This window comes from Oncorhynchus gorbuscha, linkage group LG07 (genome assembly GCF_021184085.1).
Source record: "Oncorhynchus gorbuscha isolate QuinsamMale2020 ecotype Even-year linkage group LG07, OgorEven_v1.0, whole genome shotgun sequence".
Taxonomy (NCBI): domain Eukaryota; kingdom Metazoa; phylum Chordata; class Actinopteri; order Salmoniformes; family Salmonidae; genus Oncorhynchus; species Oncorhynchus gorbuscha.
The window spans coordinates 84,807,700-84,826,944 of NC_060179.1; the positions used below are offsets into that span (position 1 = coordinate 84,807,700).

A 19,245-nucleotide genomic window follows, 5' to 3' on the forward strand; every position below is an offset into this window, starting at 1 on the left:
TCCTACAGAAACAGATCGGTCCTTTCTCTGAGCAGTAGGAAGCAGATTATTCCTACAGAAACAGATCGGTCCTTTCTCTGAGCAGTAGGAAGCAGATTATTCCTACAGAAACAGATCGGTCCTTTCTCTGAGCAGTAGGACGCAGATTATTCCTACAGAAACAGATCGTTCCTTTCTCTGAGCAGTAGGAAACAGATTATTCCTACAGAAACAGATCGGTCCTTTCTGTGAGCAGTAGGAAGCAGATTATTCCTACAGAAACAGATCGGTTCTTTCTCTGAGCAGTAGGAAGCAGATTATTCCTACAGAAACAGATCGGTCCTTTCTCTGAGCAGTAGGAAGCAGATTATTCCTACAGAAACAGATCGGTCCTTTCTCTAAGCAGTAGGAAGCAGATTATTCCTACAGAAACAGATCGGTCCTTTCTCTGAGCAGTAGGAAGCAGATTATTCCTACAGAAACAGATCGTTCCTTTCTCTGAGCAGTAGGAAACAGATTATTCCTACAGAAACAGATCAGTCCTTTCTCTGAGCAGTAGGAAGCAGATTATTCCTACAGAAACAGATCGGTTCTTTCTCTGAGCAGTAGGAAGCAGATTATTCCTACAGAAACAGATCGGTCCTTTCTCTGGGCAGTAGGAAGCAGATTATTCCTACAGAAACAGATCGGTCCTTTCTCTGAGCAGTAGGAAGCAGATTATTCCTACAGAAACAGATCTTTCCTTTTTCTAAGCAGTAGGAAACAGATCTTTCCTTTCTCTAAGCAGTAGGAAACAGATCGGTCCTTTCTCGGAGCAGTAGGAAGCAGATTATTCCTACAGAAACAGATCTTTCCTTTCTCTAAGCAGTAGGAAACAGATCTTTCCTTTCTCTAAGCAGTAGGAAGCAGATTATTTCTACAGAAACAGATTGGTCCTTTCTCTAAGCAGTAGGAAGCAGATTATTCCTACAGAAACAGATCTTTCCTTTCTCTAAGCAGTAGGAAGCAGATTATTCCTACAGAAACAGATCTTTCCTTTCTCTAAGCAGTCGGAAACAGATCTTTCCTTTCTCTAAACAGTAGGAAGCAGATATTTCCTTTCTCTGAGCAGTAGGAAGCAGATTATTCCTACAGAAACAGATATTTCCTTTCTCTAAGCAGTAGGAAGCAGATTATTCCTACAGAAACAGATCTTTCCTTTCTCTAAGCAGTAGGAAGCAGATTATTCCTACAGAAACAGATCTTTCCTTTCTCTAAGCAGTAGGAAGCAGATTATTCCTACAGAAACAGATCGGTCCTTTCTCTAAGCAGTAGGAAACAGATCGGTCCTTTCTCTAAGCAGTAGGAAACAGATCGGTCCTTTCTCTAAGCAGTAGGAAACAGATCGGTCCTTTCTCTAAGCAGTAGGAAACAGATCGGTCCTTTCTCTAAGCAGTAGGAAACAGATCGGTCCTTTCTCTAAGCAGTAGGAAACAGATCGGTCCTTTCTCTAAGCAGTAGGAAACAGATCGGTCCTTTCTCTAAGCAGTAGGAAACAGATCGGTCCTTTCTCTAAGCAGTAGGAAACAGATCTTTCCTTTCTCTAAGCAGTAGGAAACAGATTATTCAGTCAATCTTTTTATCCGTTGTTGATTACGGTGATGTTATTTATCAAAGTGCAGTTGATACGACTCTTAAACCATTGGATGCCATCGATCACAGTGCCATTCGTTTTGTTACAGCGGACATGTTTGATACCCATCACTGTATTCTGTATCAAAACGTTTTCTGGACTTCCGCTAAAGACCTGTAGATCTCTACATGACTCCCTTTCTGTTTACAAGGCCCTACTTCATAAACGTCTGTCTTATCTAACGTTTCAGTTGAAGTATAGACACCTGAGTTGCCTAACCCCGTTCACAGGATTGGTTAAGTCTTGCGGTTCCTTGGGTTTCCGCCGAGTCAGGTAAATCTGCTTTTTGTTTCAATCTCAATTAATTTATATTTTTTATTTTTTATCGCTATGTACATTTCAGCTTGATGTCCTGGTGCCGTTCGGTCAATTTAAAGTATTTATAGGGGACGTGTTTGTGGAGAAATGTAACAGTTTTTATGGATGATTTGTGATGTTTTATTTGTGCTTACCACGACTGGGTTTTTGTATATATAAATATATATACCTATATAAATAAATAAGTGTATAATGTGTATATTTATATTGTGTTAAAAAGGGTGCGTTTGGAAAAGAGACCTACTGTTAGGTCGACATATGTCTTCCCTGTCGAAATAAAGGCTAAATAAAAATGTAACTACAAATTATTTGAAGAGAAATATAACACCTGTAATGTGTATTTCCTAGAATAGCAAAAAAATATATGTGATGACGTTGAATCAACTTGGAAAACTGATTTTGTTTTGAAAAAAACCCCACAACTTTTAACCTAAATTCAATGACATAGTGACATTTCCGTTGTTAATTTCCACGTTGAATTCACGTTAGTTAAAAACTCAAATCAAATGTAAATTACAACTGGATGTTAAACCGTTTGTTCCCAGTGTGTTTCTGCTAACAGGATGGATTGGTTTTCGGTGCGAATCATTTAGACAAATAATAAAACTGAGAAGTGTTTTCTGTTGCTCGCGGACTTGTTTCTATGCATCTCCCTTCTATTGTTAAAGGTGCGTGTTACGGTCTGTATTTCCTGCGTTTTGTCACCTACCCGACCACTTCACAGGCCTTGAAACGAATAAACATCTCGAATAACCTTCGTCGTGGGAAATGGTTTTGGAAATGATTTCAGTTGTTAAAAGTTGTGTAGAATAAAAACAGAACTATTAATTCACGAGTAAAAGCAACAACAACAAAAATAAGTTTAAATAATGTCGTAGAATATAAAGTGTTTAATTAAGAAGGAAACTTAAAAGTGTGTCTTTCGCATAGAAAGTGTCACAAGTAAGTCGCTTTGGATAAAAGCGTCTGCTAAATGGCATATTTTATTATTATTATTATTATTATTATTAAGTGAAAACGTTTTGAACTAATATAATAAAAATATATTCGGTCTATCAAGTTAGACTAGAGTTTGATCATCAGAAATAAAGCATTTTATGAGTCCTACCTATCTGAACATAGGCCTCCAGTCATTTGAGATTGAGTGAAACTGTAAAGAACATTTGAAATAAATACCTGAAAGTTCAAATCCCTCGGTTTCATTATGCAGTTCTTTGATATAGACTACTACGTGTAAATATTGACAGATTGAAGTAATAAAACAATTACAATTGGCTTGTGAGCCATCGACGTCAGACACATTACTTACTCATCCTTCCTGTAAAGCCATCCTTCCTGTAAAGCCATCCTTCCTGTAAAGCCATCCTTCCTCCCTAATCCTACTGATACAGTATAGCCTCATACAACCAATGGCTGACCAGACGGCATACATCAAAGCGAAGACCAGCCAACCAGCGATGGCACAAAGATATATCAGTTTATTGACTGTTACTTCGGAATATATATTCGGAAACTTGCAATGGAGTGGAGAATATTGGATATATTCAAGTGGATGGATATATAGCGACCGATTTTTTTTGTTTTCTTAATCTCAAAGTGTAATACGTCATTTTTCAACCCTGGAGCTGTTGGAAAGAATGGCCTCAGGTGGCGGGGATGGCCCGGGGAAGGTTACACAGTACCGGGTGGACCACCTTCTGACTGCCGTGGAGAACGAGCTACAGGCGGGCAGCGAGAAGGGCGATCCCACGGAGAGACAACTCAAAGTCGGCTTGGATGAGAACGAACTGTGGCGGAAGTTCAAGGAACTCACGAATGAAATGATAGTAACCAAAAATGGCAGGTAAGTCATTGAATTGACATGTGTTTTATATACATGTATATACTGTATTATGGTTGGTTGTTTTATGCGTATTATTTATGGTTCGGCTACCTGCCTGTATAGCCTTTCTTTTTACAACGGTTCTACCGTCTTAATTTATATAGTGAAAAAAGCAGGTAGGATTATATACATTTTTTAAATGTATTTAACTGGGCAAGTAAAAACAAATATTTACAATAACGGCCTAGGAACCGTGGGTTAACTGCCTTGTTCAGAGGCAGAACGACGGGTTATGTTTTACTTTGGCAACTCGTGGATTTGATCCAGCAACCTTTCGGTTACTGGCCCAACGCTCTAACCGCTACTTGCCGCCCCTAAACAGCCGTAGGTTTATATCACAAATAAATAGTGTTAAACGTGTCTATAACATTGCTGTGGTATCACAGTATTAAAGGAAACAGGATTGCACACATATTCATTCATTATATTTAGTGTTTTTCCTGTAACACCCAGGTCTATTAATATTCACATGGCCTATAAAGTGAACCACTCGTTCGCTTGACATTAGCGTCAATAATGGCCTATTGTACGATATATTATAGTTATTGTTTGACTATAAAGGATGAGATAAGGACACCTGTTATTATATTTTCCTTTGTATCCAAGGCGCATGTTTCCGGTGCTGAAGGTGAATGTTTCTGGGTTGGATCCAAACGCCATGTACTCGTTCCTGCTGGACTTCGTGGCTGCGGACAACCACCGGTGGAAATACGTTAATGGGGAGTGGGTTCCCGGGGGTAAACCCGAGCCTCAAGCCCCGAGCTGCGTATATATCCACCCGGACTCGCCAAACTTCGGAGCGCGCTGGATGAAAGATCCGGTCTCATTCTGTAAAGTCAAACTCACCAACAAACTCAACGGAGGAGGCCAGGTTAGAAGATTACAGTCTCATCATTTTAAATGTCATTTTATAACCTTTTGAGTGCTCGTGTTTTTTTCCCCAATAATTGTGATAACAATTTAGATCAGAAAACATGTCAAGTTATGGAATCAAATCAAATGTATTTATATAGCCCTTCTTACATCAGCTGATATCTCAAAGTGTTGTACAGAAACCCAGCCTAAAACCCAAAACATCAACAATGCAGTTGTAGAAGCACGGTGGCTAGGAAAAACTCCCTAGAAAGGCCAAAACCCAGGAAGAAACCTAGAGAGGAACCAGGCTATGAGGGGTGGCCAGGAATTTCCAAACGAGACCCGTACCAATATATCCTCCAAACACCGGCTTCTCGAGAATGATCATTTATATAATATATGCCATTCAGAAGACGCTTTTATCTAAAGCGAATTACAATCAAGCGTGTATACATTTTAGGCTATGTTGTCACGGGAACACCCATCAATCAACATTTCGATTAAAATAAATGATCTATTTATACCTGTAAAATAAAGCATATTATTTAACTTTTTGCTTTAAAAAACAACAACATTTTTTATACATTTTTCAGATCATGTTAAACTCGTTGCACAAATATGAGCCACGTGTCCATATTGTGCGCGTCGGAGGGCCGCAGAGAATGATCACGAGTCACTCCTCCCCGGAGACTCAGTTCATAGCGGTCACTGCCTACCAGAACGAAGAGGTACATTATTGTATTGATACATTATTTTATAAACACTCTAATGTTAATAGTAATGTGTGTTTTTTGTTGTTGTTGCTGTTGTTCACGTATAACTGTCCAATACGTAGACTTTGAAGTACGCAACGTTGGAGACATTTTTGTTTGGGTCGTTTTAGGTGAAGAAGATATAACATTAAAAAAAATCTAGTTTATTAAAGATTCGATATTTTATTATTCGCTCTTAACCAATTTTGCATTGTATTTTCACTCCACATTTTAGATAACCGGTCTGAAAATCAAATACAACCCGTTTGCCAAAGCCTTTCTGGATGCTAAAGAAAGGTAGGGCAAGTTCCCTGCTCCCCTTTCTGTCCACTAGAAATATCTATTTAGTTCGATTTGATTTAGAATATAGGATATATTAGTGAGTGTTTAGATTGAGAGCCAGTGTTCTACAGACATGTTCTGATTGGATTCCCTCTCTACAGACATGTTCTGATTGGATTCCCTCTACAGACATGTTCTGATTGGATTCCCTCTCTACAGACATGTTCTGATTGGATTCCCTCTCTACAGACATGTTCTGATTGGATTCCCTCTCTACAGACATGTTCTGATTGGATTCCCTCTACAGACATGTTCTGATTGGATTCCCTCTCCACAGACATGTTCTGATTGGATTCCCTCTACAGACATGTTCTGATTGGATTCCCTCTACAGACATGTTCTGATTGGATTCCCTCTACAGACATGTTCTGATTGGATTCCCTCTACAGACATGTTCTGATTGGATTCCCTCTACAGACATGTTCTGATTGGATTCCCTCTACAGACATGTTCTGATTGGATTCCCTCTACAGACATGTTCTGATTGGATTCCCTCTACAGACATGTTCTGATTGGATTCCCTCTACAGACATGTTCTGATTGGATTCCCTCTACAGACATGTTCTGATTGGATTCCCTCTCTACAGACATGTTCTGATTGGATTCCCTCTACAGACATGTTCTGATTGGATTCCCTCTCTACAGACATGTTCTGATTGGATTCCCTCTCTACAGACATGTTCTGATTGGATTCCCTCTCTACAGACATGTTCTGATTGGATTCCCTCTCTACAGACATGTTCTGATTGGATTCCCTCTCCACAGACATGTTCTGATTGGATTCCCTCTACAGACATGTTCTGATTGGATTCCCTCTCTCTCCCTCTACAGACACAGACATGTTCTGATTGGATTCCCTCTCTACAGACATGTTCTGATTGGATTCCCTCTCTACAGACATGTTCTGATTGGATTCCCTCTACAGACATGTTCTGATTGGATTCCCTCTACAGACATGTTCTGATTGGATTCCCTCTCCACAGAACGGATCATAAAGACATCATGGATGACAGTGACAACCAGCACTCAAGCCACTCTCAATGTAAGTATTTTAGATGTATATATATTTATTTATTAAACATTTAAATAAAGAATGGGATTGATACATACGATAGAGTTGGCAATGTAAACGCTGACTAAGTAATTTACTTAAATTCTTTAGAATAGAAGATATAAAACTCCCCACATAAAATGACTCCATGTTTCCCTGTGTTCCTGTGGGCCCACCACACTACAGTGAGTGGATGGTTTATCCCAGGACCTCCTGCTAGCCCTCACACGCAGTTTGGAAGCCCACTGTCCCTGTCCTCGTCCCACGGCTGTGACCGCTACTCTACCCTGAGAAACCATCGCTCTGCACCGTACAGCAGCCCTTACACCCATCGCACCAACTCCCCTAGTGAGTGTCTTGCTCTCCTGTCCTCCACCCCCTCTCTACCCCCTCCCCTGTCCTCCACCCCCTCTCTACCCCCTCTCCTGTCCTCCACCCCTTCTCTACCCCCTCTCCTGTCCTCCACCCCCTCTCTACCCCCTCTCCTGTCCTCCACCCCCTCTCCTGTCCTCCACCCCCTCTCTACCCCCTCTCCTGTCCTCCACCCCCTCTTCTGTCCTCCACCCCCTCTCCTGTCTTCCATCCCCTCTCCACCACCTCCCCCAGCACCTCTCCAACACCCCTTCCCTTCTCCTCCACCTCTACCCATCTAGGACATAGCTACCAACACCCCTTCTCTCCTCCTCCACCTCCACCCATCCAGGTCATAGCTACCTTCACCCCTTCCCTTCTCTCCTCCTGCACCTCTACCCATCCAGGACATAGCTACCAATACCCCTCCTCTCCTCCTCCACCTCTACCCATCCAGGACTTAGCTACCAAACACCCCTCCTCTCCTCCTCCACCTCTACCCATCCAGGTCAAAGCTACCTTCACCCCTTCCCTTCTCCTCCGCCTCTATCCATCCTACCAACACCCCTTCCTTTCCTTTCCACCATTAACAAGAAAGTCAAACAAATGCGACTGACCAGGAGATATTCTGCATTCCTCTGGTCTTTGTGAGAGGAGAACACTCAGAGCTGTAAACAGCTGGTCTTCCAACAGGGAATGCCTGGACAGATGCATTAGTCAGTCATCATCACCTTCTTCAGCCAGTACTGTATACTGTGAACGTGAACTAAAGACACACCAAGAATTACATTTAGTACAGAGTAATTGACTTGATTCAAACCCTCTTAAAAGCCCCCTTTCACAGAGAGAACTACAGAATACATACATATCAGAAGATATGTTTCTTTCTGCACTTCTTTTGTAAGAAAGAAACCCGGAGGACGCTGGGTCAACTGTGCCCTGTCCTATTGGACTCCCAATCACCGGCCGGATGTGATACAGCCTGGATACGAACCAGGGACTGTAGTGACGCCTCTGAGATGCTGAGATGCAGTGCCTTAGACCGCTGTGCCACTCGGGAGCTTCGACAGGCAGAAAGGAGCACGAACTACCTAACTTATTATTGGTGCAGGCCCCATGGTCTGGTGATTTAGACAATAGACATCCGGGTTTCATTTTGTCTCCCCAAGCTGTTTCAAATAAAGAATAAATGAATCTTTAGAATAAACTCATGATTGGTTGTGTTGCAGCTGGTTACTCTGATATGTCCTCTGGCTGTCTGTCTATGCTGCCCTCCCATGACAACTGGTCCAGTCTTCAGATGCCTTCCCACTCCACCATGCTGCCCGTGACCCACTGTAGCGTCACTGGGACCAACTCCAGGTTGGTGGCCTCAACACACCTCTCCTGCTGCCTCTTCTTCTCTCTGTCTCTGTCTCTCTCTTTCTGTCTCTCTCCCTCTCTCTCTCTCTCTCTCTCTCTCTCTCTCTCTCTCTCTCTCTCTCTCTCTCTCTCTCTCTCTCTCTCTCTCTCTGTCTCTCTCTGTCTCTCTCTGTCTCTGTCTCTCTCTCTCTCTCTCTCTCTCTCTGTCTCTCTCTGTCTCTCTCTGTCTCTCTCATGTACTACTTATGTAAGGGTTATGAATGTGTTATGTACTGGTTATGAATGTGTTATGTAAGGGTTATGAATGTGTTATGTACTGGTTATGAATGTGTTATGTACTGGTTATGAATGTGTTATGTACTGGTTATGAATGTGTTATGTACTGGTTATGAATGTAAGGGTTATGAATGTGTTATGTGCTGGTTATGAATGTGTTATGTACTGGTTGTGAATGTGTTATGTAAGGGTTATGAATGTGTTATGTACTGGTTATGAATGTGTTATGTAAGGGTTATGAATGTGTTATGTACTGGTTATGAATGTGTTATGTAAGGGTTATGAATGTGTTATGTTAGGGTTATGAATGTGTTATGTACTGGTTATGAATGTGTTATGTAAGGGTTATGAATGTGTTATGTAAGGGTTATGAATGTGTTATGTAAGGGTTATGAATGTGTTATGTACTGGTTATGAATGTGTTATGTACTGGTTCTGAATGTGTTATGTAAGGGTTATGAATGTGTTATGTAAGGGTTATGAATGTGTTATGTACTGGTTATGAATCTGTTATGTACTGGTTATGAATGTGTTATGTACTGGTTATGAATGTGTTATGTAAGGGTTATGAATGTGTTATGTAAGGGTTATGAATGTGTTATGTACTGGTTATGAATGTGTTATGTACTGGTTATGAATGTGTTATGTACTGGTTATGAATGTGTTATGTACTGGTTCTGAATGTGTTATGTACTGGTTCTGAATGTGTTATGTACTGGTTGTGAATGTGTTATGTAAGGGTTATGAATGTGTTATGTAAGGGTTATGAATGTGTTATGTACTGGTTATGAATGTGTTATGTACTGGTTATGAATGTGTTATGTACTGGTTATGAATGTCCACTGTGTTATGTAAGGGTTATGAATGTGTTATGTACTGGTTATGAATGTGTTATGTACTGGTTATGAATGTGTTATGTACTGGTTATGAATGTGTTATGTAAGGGTTATGAATGTGTTATGTACTGGTTATGAATGGGTTATGAATGTGTTATGTACTGGTTATGAATGTGTTATGATTGTGTTATGTACTGGTTATGAATGTGTTATGTAATGGTTATGAATGTGTTATGTACTGGTTGTGAATGTGTTATGTACTGGTTATGAATGTGTTATGTACTGGTTATGAATGTGTTATGTAAGGGTTATGAATGTGTTATGTACTGGTTATGAATGGGTTATGAATGTGTTATGTACTGGTTATGAATGTGTTATGATTGTGTTATGTACTGGTTATGAATGTGTTATGTAATGGTTATGAATGTGTTATGTACTGGTTGTGAATAATATATAATAATATATGCCATTTAGCAGACGCTTTTATCCAAAGCGACTTACAGTCATGTGTGCATACATTCTACGTATGGGTGGTCCCGGGAATCGAACCCACTACCCTGGCGTTACAAGCGCCATGCTCTACCAACTGAGCTACAGAAGGACCATGTGTTATGTACTGGTTATGAATGTGTTATGTAAGGGTTATGAATGTGTTATGTACTTGTTATGAATGTGTTATGTAAGGGTTATGAATGTGTTATGTACTGGTTATGAATGTGTTATGTAAGGGTTATGAATCTGTTATGTACTGGTTATGAATGTGTTATGTACTGGTTATGAATGTGTTATGTAAGGGTTATGAATGTGTTATGTAAGGGTTATGAATGTGTTATGTACTGGTTATGAATGTGTTATGTACTGGTTATGAATGTGTTATGTACTGGTTATGAATGTGTTATGTACTGGTTATGAATGTGTTATGTACTGGTTCTGAATGTGTTATGTACTGGTTGTGAATGTGTTATGTAAGGGTTATGAATGTGTTATGTAAGGGTTATGAATGTGTTATGTACTGGTTATGAATGTGTTATGTACTGGTTATGAATGTGTTATGTACTGGTTATGAATGTGTTATGTAAGGGTTATGAATGTGTTATGTACTGGTTATGAATGTGTTATGTACTGGTTATGAATGTGTTATGTACTGGTTATGAATGTGTTATGTAAGGGTTATGAATGTGTTATGTACTGGTTATGAATGGGTTATGAATGTGTTATGTACTGGTTATGAATGTGTTATGATTGTGTTATGTACTGGTTATGAATGTGTTATGTAATGGTTATGAATGTGTTATGTACTGGTTGTGAATGTGTTATGTACTGGTTATGAATGTGTTATGTACTGGTTATGAATGTGTTATGTAAGGGTTATGAATGTGTTATGTACTGGTTATGAATGGGTTATGAATGTGTTATGTACTGGTTATGAATGTGTTATGATTGTGTTATGTACTGGTTATGAATGTGTTATGTAATGGTTATGAATGTGTTATGTACTGGTTGTGAATAATATATAATAATATATGCCATTTAGCAGACGCTTTTATCCAAAGCGACTTACAGTCATGTGTGCATACATTCTACGTATGGGTGGTCCCGGGAATCGAACCCACTACCCTGGCGTTACAAGCGCCATGCTCTACCAACTGAGCTACAGAAGGACCATGTGTTATGTACTGGTTATGAATGTGTTATGTAAGGGTTATGAATGTGTTATGTACTTGTTATGAATGTGTTATGTAAGGGTTATGAATGTGTTATGTACTGGTTATGAATGTGTTATGTAAGGGTTATGAATGTGTTATGTACTGGTTATGAATGTGTTATGTAAGGGTTATGAATGTGTTATGTACTTGTTATGAATGTGTTATGTAAGGGTTATGAATGTGTTATGTACTGGTTATGAATGTGTTATGTAAGGGTTATGAATGTGTTATGTACTGGTTATGAATGTGTTATGTAAGGGTTATGAATGTGTTATGTACTGGTTATGAATGTGTTACGTACTAGTTGTGAATGTGTTATGTACTGGTTATGAATGTGTTATGTAAGGGTTATGAATGTGTTATGTACTGGTTATGAATGTGTTATGTACTGGTTGTGAATGTGTTATGTACTGGTTATGAATGTGTTATGTAAGGGTTATGAATGTGTTATGTACTGGTTATGAATGTGTTATGTAAGGGTTATGAATGTGTTATGTACTGGTTATGAATGTGTTATGTACTGGTTATGAATGTGTTATGTACTGGTTATGAATGTGTTCATACATACTGTAGGTCTCTTTCCCGTAAAGAATTACCGTGTATTCCAGGTGAAACTGACATAGTGTTCTGTTCTCGCCTGTCCTCTCTGTATCCAGCCAGTACCCCAGCCTGTGGTCCGTCAGTAACCCGTCCCTGACCCCTGTCTCCCAGTCGGGGGAGATGTCCAACAGCCTAGGCTCCCAGTTCCTGCGAGGCACCAGTAGTAGCCACTATCCTGGGCTGTCTCACTCCGTCACAGCGCCACCTGGTGGATCCCCGCTGTATGACTGCAGCACGGCCACAGAGGTGCACGATGGTACGACACTATCGCATTACGAAACGTCACCGCACAGTCACACGCGACTGACTACAGTATGGACTCCTGTTACACCTCCTTCCATGTAGGGGGAGAGAGAGAGACGGGGCGGGGTGGGGCAGGGGCGCGGCAGGGCAGGGGTGGGGCAGGGGCGGGGCAGGGCAGGGGTGGGGCAGGGGTGGGGTGGGGAAGGGCGCGTTGGGGCGGGGCAGGGGTGGGGGGGGGCAGGGGCAGGGGCGGGGCAGGGCAGGGGTGGGGCGGGGAAGGGCGGGTTGGGGCAGGGGCGGGGCAGGGCAGGGGTGGGGGTGGGACAGGGGTGGGGCGGGGAAGGGCGGGTTGGGGCGGGATGGGGTGGGGCAGGGGCGGGGCAGGGGCGGGGCAGACAGACAGCATAATACAATCAATGCCTATGTTTTGTGATAAAAAGCTTGATAGCAACATGGATTGTGATCTGTTAACATAATCAAAAGGTTATACTGAGCTTGTATCTGCTCATATTTCTACTTTTTCTACTGCTATTTTTCACATGTCTTTAGCTTTTATCCACTGAAAGAAGTACACTGATATCCGCGTGTGATAATTATACATCTAACATGTTGTTCATAGTGTAAATATTAATATGATTATATTCATCACTTCAGAATGGAGGTTGACCATGTAAATACATAACATAATGTTGCTGTTTGTTTTATGAATTTGTCTGAGAAATGGTACTGTAATGGTACTGTAATGGTATTGTAATGGTATTGTAATGGGTACTGTAATGGTACTGTAATGGTACTGAAATGGTATTGTAATGGTACTGTAATGGTACTGTAATGGTATTGTAATGGTACTGTAATGGTATTGTAATGGTATTGTAATGGTACTGTAATGGTATTGTAATGGTACTGTAATGGTACTGTAATGGTACTGTAATGTAATCAATTAAAATGTCTTACTATATCTTATCCTAGATTTGTCTACAATGATCTTTTATTCTGTTCTATTGATTTACTAAATCGAAACCAGTAGTCAAAGTTTGCACATTAAGGAAGCTTGTGTAGGATAGTAATGTACATTAAGGAAGCTTGTGTAGGATAGTAATGTACATTAAGGAAGCTTGTGTAGGATGGTAATGTACATTAAGGAAGCTTGTGTAGGATAGTAATGTACATTTAGGAAGCTTGTGTAGGATGGTAATGTACATTTAGGAAGCTTGTGTAGGATGGTAATGTACATTTAGGAAGCTTGTGTAGGATGGTAATGTACATTTAGGAAGCTTGTGTAGGATGGGAATGTACATTTAGGAAGCTTGTGTAGGATGGTAATGTACATTAAGGAAGCTTGTGTAGGATGGTAATGTACATTAAGGAAGCTTGTGTAGGATGGTAATGTACATTTAGGAAGCTTGTGTCGGATGGTAAGGAAGCTTGTGTAGGATGGTAATGTACATTAAGGAAGCTTCTGTAGGATGGTAATGTACATTAAGGAAGCTTGTGTAGGATGGTAATGTACATTTAGGAAGCTTGTGTCGGATGGTAAGGAAGCTTGTGTAGGATAGTAATGTACATTAAGGAAGCTTGTGTAGGATGGTAATGTACATTAAGGAAGCTTGTGTAGGATGGTAATGTACATTTAGGAAGCTTGTATAGGATGGTAATGTACAATAAGGAAGCTTGTGTAGGATGGTAATGTACATTAAGGAAGCTTCTGTAGGATGGTAATGTACATTTAGAAGCTTGTGTCGGATGGTAATGTACATTTAGGAAGCTTGTGTAGGATGGTAATGTACATTTAGGAAGCTTGTGTAGGATGGTAATGTACATTAAGGAAGCTTGTGTAGGATGGTAATGTACATTTAGGAAGCTTGTGTAGGATGGTAATGTACATTAGGAAGCTTGTGTAGGATGGTAATGTACATTAAGGAAGCTTGTGTAGGATGGTAATGTACATTTAGGAAGCTTGTGTAGGATGGTAATGTACATTAAGGAAGCTTGTGTCGGATGGTAATGTACATTAAGGAAGCTTGTGTAGGATGGTAATGTACATTTAGGAAGCTTGTGTAGGATGGTAATGTACATTTAGGAAGCTTGTGTAGGATGGTAATGTACATTTAGGAAGCTTGTGTAGGATGGTAATGTACATTAAGGAAGCTTGTGTCGGATGGTAATGTACATTAAGGAAGCTTGTGTAGGATGGTAATGTACATTTAGGAAGCTTGTGTAGGATGGTAATGTACATTTAGGAAGCTTGTGTAGGATGGTAATGTACATTTAGGAAGCTTGTGTAGGATGGTAAGGAAGCTTGTGTAGGATGGTAATGTAAAGTGTTTTTTGCCCCCACAGACGGTTTGAGATGCCTCTGGCTCGGCCAACTCATCCCTCCGCCCTGCGTTCTCTCTCTTTCTTTCTGTCACTATGTCTCTCGCTCTCTCTATATCACTATCTCTGTCTATCTCTCTCTATATCACAATCTCCCTCTATATATCACAATCTCTGTCTATCTCTCTCTATATCACTATCTCTGTCTCTCTCTATATATCACAATCTCTGTCTATCTCTCTCTATATCACTATCTCTCTCTATATCACTATCTCTGTCTATCTCTCTCTATATCACTCTCTGTCTATCTCTCTCTATATATCACAATCTCTGTCTATCTCTCTCTATATATCACAATCTCTGTCTATCTCTCTCTATATCACTATCTCTGTCTATCTCTCTCTATATATCACAATCTCTGTCTATCTCTCTCTATATCACTATCTCTGTCTATCTCTCTCTATATCACTATCTCTGTCTATCTCTCTCTATATCACTCTCTGTCTATCTCTCTCTATATCACTATCTCTGTCTCTCTCTCTATATCATTATCTCTGTCTTTCTATATCACAATCTCTGTCTATCTCTCTCTATATCACTATCTCTGTCTATCTCTCTCTATATCACTCTCTGTCTATCTCTCTCTATATCACTATCTCTGTCTATCTCTCTCTATATCACTATCTCTGTCTCTCTCTCTATATATCACTATCTCTGTCTCTCTCTCTATATATCACTATCTCTCTCTCTCTATATCACTATCTCTGTCTCTCTCTCTATCACTATCTTTGTCACACTCTCTATATCACCATCTCTGTCTATCTATCTCTCTCTATATCACTATCTCTGTCTATATCACTATATCTCTCTCTCTATATATATCACTATCTCTGTCTCTCTCTATATATATCACTATCTCTGTCTATATCACTATCTCTGTCTAGCTCTCTCACTATCTCTGTGTCTCTCAGCGTAGCCTAGTGGTTATACAAGGTACGACAACGTACAAATCTGTCGTTCTGCCCCTGAACAGGCAGTTAACCCACTGTTCCCAGGCCGTCATTGAAAATAAGAATATGTTCTTAACTGACTTGCCTGGTTAAATAAAGGATAAATAAAAAAATAAATAAAAATAGTCATGTCCAATAGTTTGGAGAATGACACAAATATGAGTTTTCACAAAGTTTGTTGCTTCAGTGTCTTTAGATATTTTTGTCAGATGTTACTATGGATACTGAAGTATAATTACAAGCATTTCATAAGTGTCAAAGGCTTTTATTGACAATTACATGAAGTTGATGCAAAAGAGTCAATATTTGCAGTGTTGACCCTTCTTTTTCAAGACCTCTGCAATCCGCCCTGGCATGCTGTCAATTAACTTCTGGGCCACATCCTGACTGATGGCAGCCCATTCTTGCACAATTAACTGTGACAGGATCCTCGCCAGTGTAGGAGGAAGTTAGAACACTGTGAAATGAAACTGTCCACTTAGGCAGCAACACTGATTGACAATACATTTCACGTGCTGTTGTGCAAATGGAATAGACAACAGGTGGAAATTGTACGCAATTAGCACAGGACCACAGACCACTTCTCAGTTCCTATGCTTCCTGGCTGATGTTTTGGTCACTTTTGAATGCTGGCGGTGCTTTCACTCTAGTGGTAGCATGAGACGGAGTCTACAACCCACACAAGTGGCTCAGGTAGTGCAGCTCATCCAGGATGGCACATCAATGCGAGCTGTGGCAAGAAGGTTTGCTGTGTCTGTCAGCGTAGTGTCCAGAGCATGGAGGCGCTACCAGGAGATAGGCCAGTACATCAGGAGACGTGGAGGAGGCCGTAGGAGGGCAACAACCCAGCAGCAGGACTGCTACCTCCGCCTTTGTGCAAGGAGGAGCAGGAGGAGCACTGCCAGAGCCCTGCCAAATGACCTCCAGCAGGCCACAAATGTGCATGTGTCTGCTCAAACGGTCAGAAACAGACTCCATGAGGGTGGTATGAGGGCCCGACGTCCACAGGTGGGGGTTGTGCTTACAGCCCAACACCGTGCAGGACGTTTGGCATTTGCCAGAGAACACCAAGATTGGCAAATTCGCCACTGGCGCCCTGTGCTCTTCACAGATGAAAGCAGGTTCACACTGAGCACATGTGACAGACGTGACAGAGCCTGGAGACGCCGTGGAGAACGTTCTGCTGCTGCAACATCCTCCAGCATGACCGGTTTGGCGGTGGGTCAGTCATGGTGTGGGGTGGCATTTCTTTGGGGGGCCGCACAGCCCTCCATGTTCTCGCCAGAGGTAGCCTTACTGCCATTAGGTACCGAGATGAGATCCTCAGACCCCTTGTGAGACCATATGCTGGTGTGGTTGGCCCTGGGTTCATCCTAATGCAAGACAATGCTAGACCTCATGTGGCTGGAGTGTGTCAGCAGTTCCTGCAAGAGGAAGGCATTGATGCTATGGACTGGCCCATAACTGTTACAGTATATATATACAGTATAGTTGTTTGTTATTTCTATTCCGTTCCTTTTCTCCCCTCCTACCTTTGACCCCCTCCTACCTTTGACCCCCTCCTACCTCTGACCCCCTCCTATCTCTGACCTGCTCCTATCTCTGACCCCTCCTATCTTTGACCCCCTCCTACCTCTGACCCCCTCCTACTTCTGACCCCCTCCTATCTCTGACCCCCTCCTACCTCTAACCCCGTCTTCTGTTTGCTTTGGCAAAGTGCATTACTGTCACTCAGCTGTATTTTTAGTTTTAAGAAAATAATATGGTATTGACATTAAGAATAATAAAAATATATTTAAAAAAACAGTATGAAATACATTAGAAAACCTATTAAGACTTAACTGTCAAAATAACCTAAATAAAAAAGAGATGATTTATGATGTGTGTCGGCGGTTGTGGGTTTAATCCAGAGGTAGTAGCTCTAACTCCCCAGCAGAGGGCAGAGCAGCAACAAGCTACTGTTCTCAACTGTGGGAGGAACGACTCTGTCTGCTACACAATCAACATCTTGCAAATAAGGAATTCACCCCGCTGGTGATGAACTATGCAAAATATTACATTTGAATTTTTTACTGCCTCGCTTCAGTCTCTCTGAAGTGTTGACAAAAGAGACGGATTGTTCACTGAATAAAATATAAATTCAGTTTTGATTTGGCTCAGCATTACATTTCCCACATCAATGGTGTAATTCGATTTAATGCTGCTCTTTAAAAAAAAATCAATATATTGCTGTAAGGACGTATTTTTGTATCAAACCAGCAGTGAAATAAATAATACATTTATTTTATATTTGCAATGTCGTGAGAGTCCCTCTACTCTCTAAGCCTCGGGACATGCAGCTCTGGTCGCAGATTGGTTTAATCTCTGAGCATTGCAGTTCATAGAATCAAACAAGGAAGTTGTGTGTTGGGGACATATTATATAGCAATAAACCATATTACATAGCAATAAACCATATTACATAGCAATAAACCATATTACATAGCAATAAACCATATTACATAGCAATAAACCATATTACATAGCAATAAACCATATTACATAGCAATACACCATATTATATAGCATTAAACCATATTACATAGCAATAAACCATATTACATAGCAATAAACCATATTATATTGTAGCGACCCGCACAGACAGCTGTGTGTTATGTGTTAGGCTAGGAGGTGGTTGTGTTGTACTGACCAGTACCCAGTGTTCGCGGGGTCCAACCTGTCAATCAACCTGCTATCTGCCAATCACGGGAATGCCTGGAATGTTCTGATGCCGGGCATCCTGGTGGTTGGCGGAGTGGCGTGGAGGGGGGTTGGGCAGGGGGGTGGAGCATTGGAAGTTAAGACCAGGTTCAGCTTTTGTTCTCTCTCTCTTACGTCTGGGCTTCACAAGAGAAGGTCACGATTGGCTTGTGTCATCTATTTGGCGTGTGCTACGGCCCAAACAGTAGCCTGTGTAAAGTTGGTGTAATAAACCGTCAATTCGTAAACTCAAGCCTCTGTCTGGACAATTGTTCCTTTATGATCTAGTCGGGTCATTACAATATAGCAATAAACCATATTATATAGCAATAAACCATATTACATAGCAATAAACCATACTACATAGCAATGAACCATACTACATAGCAATAAACCATATTACATAGCAATAAACCATATTACATAGCAATAAACCATATTACATAGCAATAAACCATATTACATAGCAATAAACCATATTACATAGCAATAAACCATATTACATAGCAATAAACCATATTACATAGCAATAAACCATACTACATAGCAATAAACCATACTACATAGCAATAAACCATATTACATAGCAATAAACCATATTACATAGCAATAAACCATATTACATAGCAATAAACCATATTACATAGCAATAAACCATATTACATAGCAATAAACCATATATTACATAAAGCATTACATAGCAATAAACCATATTATATAGCATTACACCATATTATATAGCAATAAACCATATTACATAGCAATAAACCATATTACATAGCAATAAACCATATTACATAGCAATAAACCATATTACATAGCAATAAACCATATTACATAGCAATGAACCATATTACATAGCAATAAACCATATTACATAGCAATAAACCATATTACATAGCAATAAACCATATTACATAGCAATAAACCATATTACATAGCATTACACCATATT

At 40.5% G+C, this 19,245-nt stretch overlaps 1 protein-coding gene across 1 annotated transcript; it reads left to right on the top strand.

Moving 5' to 3' along the window:
* The first annotated feature begins 3,571 nt into the window (after positions 1 to 3,571).
* tbxtb (T-box transcription factor Tb) lies at positions 3,572 to 12,327 on the top strand. Its single transcript, XM_046357654.1, has 8 exons — positions 3,572 to 3,812; positions 4,458 to 4,722; positions 5,300 to 5,434; positions 5,694 to 5,755; positions 6,784 to 6,842; positions 7,038 to 7,199; positions 8,432 to 8,564; positions 12,039 to 12,327. The coding sequence occupies exons 1-8, from the start codon at positions 3,607 to 3,609 to the stop codon at positions 12,325 to 12,327; spliced, it is 1,311 nt and encodes a 436-aa protein (XP_046213610.1). The 5' UTR covers positions 3,572 to 3,606.
* The last annotated feature ends 6,918 nt before the right edge of the window (positions 12,328 to 19,245 follow it).

Bases quoted from the DNA above. Each gene is read 5' to 3' on its own strand.
- tbxtb (XM_046357654.1), top strand. From the start codon at position 3,607: ATGGCCTCAGGTGGCGGGGATGGCCCGGGGAAGGTTACACAGTACCGG. The intron at 5,756-6,783 runs GTAGGGCAAGTT...CCCTCTCCACAG, and splicing joins TTTCTGGATGCTAAAGAAAG to AACGGATCATAAAGACATCA. The intron at 6,843-7,037 runs GTAAGTATTTTA...ACCACACTACAG, and splicing joins GCACTCAAGCCACTCTCAAT to TGAGTGGATGGTTTATCCCA.